The sequence below is a fragment of the Suillus bovinus genome (genome assembly GCF_016758785.1).
Source record: "Suillus bovinus strain UH-Sbo-P2 chromosome Unknown EDB93scaffold_5, whole genome shotgun sequence".
NCBI classification, from domain to species: domain Eukaryota; kingdom Fungi; phylum Basidiomycota; class Agaricomycetes; order Boletales; family Suillaceae; genus Suillus; species Suillus bovinus.
In genome coordinates, this window is record NW_024542061.1 from 229,157 (window position 1) to 237,359 (window position 8,203).

At 47.1% G+C, this 8,203-nt stretch overlaps 3 protein-coding genes across 3 annotated transcripts; 2 read left to right on the top strand and 1 right to left on the bottom strand.

Annotated features, from left to right (window-relative positions):
• Positions 1 to 3,174: 3,174 nt before the first annotated feature.
• Positions 3,175 to 5,170, top strand: EDB93DRAFT_1246118 (major facilitator superfamily domain-containing protein; the record flags this gene model as incomplete). Its single annotated transcript, XM_041452404.1, has 9 exons — positions 3,175 to 3,431; positions 3,481 to 3,839; positions 3,893 to 3,948; positions 4,002 to 4,161; positions 4,213 to 4,276; positions 4,328 to 4,760; positions 4,819 to 4,854; positions 4,901 to 4,964; positions 5,019 to 5,170. The coding sequence occupies 9 exons, from the start codon at positions 3,175 to 3,177 to the stop codon at positions 5,168 to 5,170; spliced, it is 1,581 nt and encodes a 526-aa protein (XP_041311999.1).
• A 36-nt stretch (positions 5,171 to 5,206) lies between these two features.
• On the top strand, positions 5,207 to 5,706 carry EDB93DRAFT_1246119 (uncharacterized protein; the record flags this gene model as incomplete). The annotated part of the gene is made up of 2 exons (XM_041452405.1): positions 5,207 to 5,379; positions 5,430 to 5,706. The coding sequence occupies 2 exons, from the start codon at positions 5,207 to 5,209 to the stop codon at positions 5,704 to 5,706; spliced, it is 450 nt and encodes a 149-aa protein (XP_041312000.1).
• Positions 5,707 to 6,499: 793 nt separating this feature from the next.
• Positions 6,500 to 7,990, bottom strand: EDB93DRAFT_1238043 (inositol polyphosphate phosphatase; the record flags this gene model as incomplete). Its single annotated transcript, XM_041451504.1, has 5 exons — positions 6,500 to 6,790; positions 6,836 to 6,968; positions 7,019 to 7,411; positions 7,461 to 7,743; positions 7,795 to 7,990. The coding sequence occupies 5 exons, from the start codon at positions 7,988 to 7,990 to the stop codon at positions 6,500 to 6,502; spliced, it is 1,296 nt and encodes a 431-aa protein (XP_041312001.1).
• Positions 7,991 to 8,203: the final 213 nt, after the last annotated feature.

Here is an 8,203-nt window from a genome sequence, read left to right on the forward strand (position 1 = left end):
CTGCCCTCCAGATGACAGATCTTACCGAGGTGTCTCGCCCATATCGCAAGATTCAAAGAGATGCGAGGGCACATAAACCTAGTGTTCAACCTGGATGCAAAAGGAAGCATGAGGACACTGTTGCAGTTCGTGTCAACTGGCAACACCCCTTGTTATGGGCTATTATTGCTGAAGCTGCTGTTCAAGTGGGGATTGGCATGTCCCCCATAGAGATTGTGCGTGATCTTCAGCAGAAGGACTTAGCACGATTCTGGACATTGACTCCACAGGTAGTTGGAACATGGATTGACCGCTCTGGTGACAAAGCTGTTTGGAGTGTGGCAACTCTTGCTTGTGTTCAGCGACGCAGCCTGCTCATGTACCAAAACACACGGAAACACATTCTATCCTCCTATCTCAACGTGGTCAAATTGATCATCAACAACCTTCAGTCTCTTCATCAAGTTGGTGTTGCATTGGACACTCTCCGCTGCCATGGTATCATCCTTGCATGCCTGCAACACGCTGTTCCTGATATTTTCGAGCATGTCGCCAAGGACAGTTCTCGCTTCCACTGCATGGAGAGTTGGGTGAAGGAGTTTCTTGCTAAGCATCTCAATTGGAGCTTCTGCAGGGCAACACATGCAGCTCAAAAAATGCCACCAAATGTTGAGCAGCTTCTCCTCGATCAGTTCCTCCGTTTAACGCTCACAATTCGTGACTGTGCAATCTTCAATGCTGCATTTGTCGTCAATATTGACCAGACGAATATTGTCTATCAGCCAGCAAACACCTCAACATTTGAAACAATTGGCTCAAAGCAAGTCTCCATGATCGGGCAGGAAGAAAAACAAGTGTTCACCGTCGTCAATGGAATATCTGCCGGAGGTCATGCCCTCCCCTTGCAACTGATCTATGAGGGGAAAACTTCATGCTCTATTCCTTCAAAGTCTACTCCGCAATACAAGGAAGCAATGGAACTCAAGTTCAAAATCTCATACTCAAGTATGCACACTTACTGGTCAACATTTCCCCTCATGTGTGAGTACGTTAATGACATTCTGGTGCCTTACTGGGAGGAGCAGAAAGTGTTACTTAATGCACCGGCTGACCAGGAGTGTATTTTGCACCTTGACGTGTGGAGTGTGCACAGATCAATTCAATTTCGCACGTGGATGGATATGACCTACCCTTGGATCAAATACTGTTTTGTCCCTGGGGGCTGCACTGGTGTTGGTCAGCCATGTGACGTCGGTATTCAATGACCATTCAAACTTGCAGTCAAACAGACACAGCAAGCTGATATAGTCAATGAGTCTCTTGTTCGACTTGCCCAAGACAAGTCTGTGTCACTCATCAGACTTGACACAACAATTGGCACCCTTCATGATCGGTCATTGCGGTGGGTTATAAATGGATATCACGCTATAAACAAGCCTGAGCTTGTAAAGCAGGTTTGTTTCTTGTTTTCTCACACTGTCAAATCTTGATGCACAGAGCTAAATCATGTTTTCAAGGCATTTTTCATGTGTAAGGCCGGGGAGAATTTCAATCTCTCATTTGCGAGCCTCACAAGTTGAGAGGCATTGCAATATTTACGTGATGTTCAGAAGAATGATCCAGCTGGATGGATGAGGATTGCTACTGTACAAGACTGTCAGTGTCGACCAGGCAACAAACTCTGAGTCAGAGAACGAGGCCACTGATACTACCGGAGCCGAATCCCCCTTCAACGATGCTAGCAAGCTAGTGTTGCGGAAGTCCAGCTCGGTCCAGTTCAGCAACAAATTTTGCGAATGCTGAACCGGACGCCATGAACGCGTTCATGGTGTCCAGTTCACGTCCGGTTCAGCATTCAAACATCAAACGCATTGTAAATATACTTGATTGTACTATAGCTAGTAGTAAGGAGTACTGGTACACTACTGTGAAGCAAGGCCAAGTGAAATTAATGCAAGGCAAGACTAAAGATCAGTAAGGACAACAGAAAGGTCGTTTTCAATTACATGAGCGAGGGGCTCAATACGAGTGGTGGCCTCAGCTGCAGCCTGGATATGCCTGTTGTGATAAGCACTCTTCAACAGTTGGAGCGCCTCAAAGATATCAGGCATGAGCCGGTTGCGTCGACTCTGATCTGTGATGCTGCCGCTTGAAAAGGCCCGTTCTGATGGAGTGGCAGAACCTTGAATCACAAGAAAATCTCTTGCCATGCGGGAGAGTGTTGGGTATGCCACAGAATGATGCTGGTAGGTGCATCAGTAAATAACTACTAGTCGATGCAATAGATATAACTTACCCCCCACCAACAGACAACATCTCCCACATCTTCCAATGGAGCCATCAAATATGTGGCGAGTTCTTGACGAGGATTCGCAATGCAGTGTTCGGATGATCGACGAGCGACAAATCAGATTCCAAGCAAAAAAGTACCGAGTAATCATGTCATGTTCAGTGTATTGCATGTGTGGGTGATGTCATCTTGTATGTGTGAGTAGCCTAAAATGGAAGCAGTTCAAAAAGGTTTGGACCTGTTTGGACCCGTTCAACGTGTTCAAGGAATGCTGAATGCTGGACTGGACCATCGGTTCAGTTCAGCCTATACTCTGAACGTTGAACTAGACCGTGTCCAGTCCATGAAAGGTCCGGTTCAAACCGCGGTTCAGAACAGAACCTCTGCATCACTAAGCGAGCATGACCTAGATGCCAGTGACGTGCCAATGGATGCACTCCTTGACCATATAGCTTCCGGGGGTGAACACGTCCGTTCTGACTGCCGTATTGATGCAGATGGCGGACTTCTGTGTTCAAACCACTCCGAAGTCTATGATGTGGAGAGTGGCTCGAACAGTGTTCCGAAGGTTGATTACGGGCGTGGAAAGCGTAGACGCATCGCAAATTCGATGTATGATGATTTCTGGTCCCATTAGCGCATAACCTATGTTTTTTTTTTTTCCATACGTCACAAATTAGCTTCGTCCCACCAAAAATTCATGTGACAGTCACAGCAAATAGATTCGATTCGTTAAGGGCTGTGACCTGTGACGAACCTAGTGTCGTATCTCTACAGTAGGTCCAGGAATAGTCATCATGGTTACAATATCACGAACTCCTGAATTCACTGATGTCAACACCCGTATTCAAATAAAGTAACACAGCCTTGTTTAGTCCGCATGCACGTAACACTTCACGGCCACCATGTCTCGAAGGTCATCCAGAAACACGTCTGTGGTTTCCTCCGAGTCGAGGCGTGTATGTATTCCCCAATCCGAAGGGCTGATCTTGCCTTGTGGCCCAGTCGATGAACACACTCTACTGCACCCACATCAACAGACGGAACGTACGCTCGTAGACCAGGAAGGGTCGTTCCAGTTTGACCGAGAAGACGAAGAGCATGATGAAGAAGTTACAGCATGGAAGGTGCTGCCATGGTGGAAAAGACCGTCGCCATACTGGTCAGCGAGCGAGCCTGCTGTGTCGGAGTAATATTGACCATTCAAGCAGGTTGATATTTTCCACGCCTCTAGCAACGTTGGGTTTCTCTGCGCTCATCGGTCCTCGGGTGGAAATGTACACTATTCTCGCATGCCGTGTACATGGCCCAGCGCCTGGACTTGAGTCACAGTATGAACCAAACGACACGCTACATCTAGCTCAGCCACATTCAGTGTTATCCACAGACACGGCGAATATTCTACATGACGGATTGAATCTAGATGATCCCAATGATTCGTTTGTGTCTGCTCAATCTGTGTCTGTATACGTTCCTGCACATACTGGCCCCAGACAGTCACACGGTTTAGACCGCGACCAATGCGCGTCCGACCCAGTCGTGCAAGCTGCCGTTGCGCAATTGTCCGCAGGTTGGTTTTATTGTCTTTATTTATACATCAGAGCGACACTTATACCGAGGCAGTTCTGAACACTACTATGGGTATTTTGAGCTGCCTTACTACCGTTTGGTGGGGTTCGGTGAGTCAATGCGTTCATATCTCTCGACCTTCCCATGACCTCCCGCTCTCCAGTTCGCAGACCGTTTTGGCCGAACATTAGTCATGGGCATATCAATGCTCGGTTTGCTTTCGAGTGATTTAATCTTCATTGTTACTGCATTCCTTGTGGAACGGCTCCCAGGCGGATACTGGTTCTTGATACTCGGTTTTGCATTGGACGGTATGGCTGGCGGTAAGTCAGAGCATGTCATTCGGGATAGGTCGGTGTTGAACGCATTTTAAGGGATGACTACTGGGGTTGCTGCTTCCCATGCCTATCTCGCTGACAGTACTCATCGTTCTGAGCGGTAGGGTTTCAAATCCACTTATGTCCTACTTAAATAAATCATCATGGATAGATCTCGTATGTTCTCTCTAGCATTGGGTGCCGTCTTTTTTGGTGTAGCCCTCGGTCCTGTCATTGGAGGCATCTTAATTTGGGCGACAGGCTCGACACTTTCCGCATTCTATTTATCTGCGACTGTCCACGCGCTGTACGCTGCTTTCATGTTTTTGATCGTCCCCGAATCCCAGACAAAAGCGAGAGCATTTGGCGCTCAGAAAAGACGACAGGCGTCACTTGAAAGACGAAATGGTGAGGCCCTAGGAGTTGCATCCGTCTTAAAGAGCGCCATGAGGTTCTTCAGCCCTCTAGCAATTCTTATGCCTGAGCATACCAATGTTGACGGAAACCCACTCAAACACTCCAAGAGAGATTGGAGTTTATGCTTCATCGTTGCTAGCTATGGTTTCACGATGTTCCAGTTGGTGTGGTACCATCATATCTTCGTGGTATTTCCAATACTTACACCTACTTTTCCCGCAGGGTATGGTTACATACATCTTACAGTATGCAGCAGGGAATTTCAGGTTTTCATCGGAAACGGTAAAAGAACGCAAAAATGTCGTCACTAGATCTGACAACCTTCTAGATTAGCTACTGGGTCGCTTTCACTGGAGCAAACCGTGTACTGTTCTTGACTGTCATCTTGCCTGGTTTGTACAAAGAACTCATACTCACCCTTGTTCACTACAAATTCAATTCACTAGTTATCATCAAGCTTCTGAGGCCGGCGCCCGTGCAGCTCCGCACTGCCCCGGATGAGCCACTTCAGAACCTGTCTTCGCAGACCCTTCCAAGTAGGCGGAATAACACAGGACCACCCTCTCATTCTGCGAAATTTGATCTCAATCTCGCTTGAATTTCTATCGTTCTTGACATTCTTTCGTTCGCGACAATGATTTTTGCCTCTAATGGTCTCGTCTTCGTTTCCGGAACCATCCTGCAATCACTGGGCGTTGGGTACTCGCCTGCTGTCCAAGCATTCGCGCTCGACGTTTACAGCAGAAGAGGTGGAAAGGTCGAAGCTGGAAGGCTTTTTGGCGCCATGTGTGTTGTACAAGCTCTAAGGTAGGAGAGTCTATTTTGGCCAACTCAAGCTCTTAATGCATTCGGTATAGTTCCCAGATCCTGGGCCCCGCATTATTTGGCTTTCTGTATTATAAGATTGTTGCGACCTTCCCTGGTGCAATTTTTGTTTTGAGTGTGGTGCTGTTGATAATTTCTCTCGTCCTGCTCGCACTAGTGCACTCAACTACGAGCAAGGATGATGCTGAAAGTACGATATTGAACGACGAGACTCGAGTTCCAGCGATCCGTGTTGAGATAACTCGGGAGGATGCTCTTGTTGACAGTGATGAGAACGAAGAGACGAGAGGACGTAGTCAACATAGATAATTAAACAATACAAGAACACCCATTCGGTTGACTCTTCGATCATATATTGTATTCACAGTAACGACTCGAGAAATCCGATATTAGCACGACCTTGTTCTTCGTTCGTCCTTGCAAATTGTCTGTTCTAACAGTGTCGTATACAATTGACTGTGACTAAAGGGATCTGTTCGAAGGTCGAGCACGGTCCGTGCAAGCGTCAGTCCCTGACAACCATCAAATGTGGTTGCATATGCGTGTTACACAGGAAACAGTCTTCGCTTCACTATCACGGTGAACGGTGAACGGTGAACGGTTTGGATGGAACGCAAAGTTGATTCGGGAAATCGTCCCAAATGAGTACTGTGGTGTTTCGAATGAGATCGGCACGAGGTGAATGAGCTATGTAGATTGACGTTGTCATCAGTTACCAGGGTTGTAAAAACCTATATGAGTGAGCGAAATACGAAGGCCAAGATAAGTCGCGCACATCATTGGCAAAGAGATGAAGGGAGTGCCTTCATCATCGATGATAGTTGCCCGTGCATCGCATCGATAGATTTTGTTATATCGCCAAAAATTCTTTTCCATTTTGAAGCTTTGAAAAACCAACAACGTCGTGAAACGAAGCAGAGGTTGTCGTCATAGTAGTGAGGCCTAGAAAAGAATCGTGAATACGAGAGAACTATGAACGAGCAGCAACACAGCATGAGCATGTGGACGCAATGATAGATAGATAGGAATAGATAGGTGGCTGCAATCCAGGAAATACAATAGCATTACATATACACCTTGAATAATTAATATCAACGTTGGCTCAGGGATCGGCAACAGATACAGCTGGTACTTTCCACCATCTCCACGCGGTGAGCCCCAGAAAGAAGTTGAAAATCCCAACAACGGCTGAGCCGGCTCCAACCACTGTGAGAAGCCACCATATGGACCCAATGATGCGATCAAGAGTACGACCAGTGTACCGTTTCAGCGTAGCATGCAGATCAAGCGTAGGCGTGTACGATGAGGGCAATTGAATCATGGGAGGTGCACACGTTTCGAGGGACGTTGTAGCGGTTGGTGGTGGAAGCCGCAGTAAGCAGACAACAGGTTTCTGCTCACCTGTTAGATGAGAAGTAAAAGGGTGATAAGAACTTACATGGTCTGATGTGACGTATGATGGTATTGACGTGTACAAAATATTGGTGATGTTAGACTTCTCAGGTGAATCAGGGGAATCAGTGTGAGTCGCATACATTATCCTGTCGGTCCAAGATGGGGTCCGTTTAGTGCTGTCAAGGCTGGCTAAGTATGAGAAAATCGTTGAGAAAAAATGACAAACCTGTACCGGTCAACCTCACCCAGCTTGTATTTATATGTACACTTGAATGCCCAGAATGGGCCCTCGCGCAAACCAATAAAAGCTGTCCCTTTCCTCCGCTGGTTCAGAAGTTGGTCAAATTCCTTCAACTGTTCACGAGATGCGTCGTCCTTCAACATCGCAAGAACATTGTACGGTTGGGAAGTTTGCTCATGTAGACGCGACGGGGGTATTGTTACACGGAAGTTGAGGTCGCCGAGGAAGAATAGGTGTGATGTCGAATACATGGTGGTCGGGGAAGAGGAAGGAGATGATGGTAGTGAAGGAAAAAGAAGAGTGCTAACAATGTGATGATAATCTGCGACCCGTTGAGCGAGCTTGGCCTCGTGTGCGGTGAGGTGGGCACACACAAACCTGGGAAGTATTTGTTCGGGCCATAAACCATCATAAACATAAGACATACGTAAAAACCTCTCCAACTTTGCTCCCTCTGTCTGAGACGCGGAAACGAATACCAACAGCGCCTTTGTTACCCATGTATGCCGGGCCTGTCCCAGTCCATTGGGTTTGAACATCACAAACTTGGCGTGACACACCACTATCTCGTGCGTACACGAGAAGTGCGACACCAACGTTCACAGCCTTCGCAACAAGGGTGTAAGACTCCTTACCGGGAGTATGCTTCTCAATCTGACTACGAATATGCGCGTCCCTATTGTCGAGCACAGTCTTGGACAATCCAGCCACTTAGTGAAAGTGTCATGTCAGAATAATGGTGTACGAACACGAAGACATACGTCCAAGGTGAAGGGGTAGAAGTTCCTGGAAGCCAATCGCAAAAATGTCTGGTGCGCGATGTTCCTTGGAGAGGAAAGAAGCTACTTGGATTGTTGGAAGGAGCCAATCAACAAGATCCTGAGGCACGCCAGCTCCGCCTTGGAGGTTTGTGTTGTATGAACCGATTTGAACAAACAAATTTCCGTCGCTGGACATCGTAAAAGTGGGTCTTTGATGGACTTTGGAGTAGTTGAAGCGACAAGTCCAAGTATGTACACGCCGGACGAAACGTTACTACACGCCATTGTCGGACTTGCTTTTGGCGAACGTTATGTGTTAGTCAGCCAATCAACTTCAGGGACTTGTGACAACTCACCATGATTACATTCCAGCGCTCTTGACTGTCGTATCGATAGACCGGATTTTTAT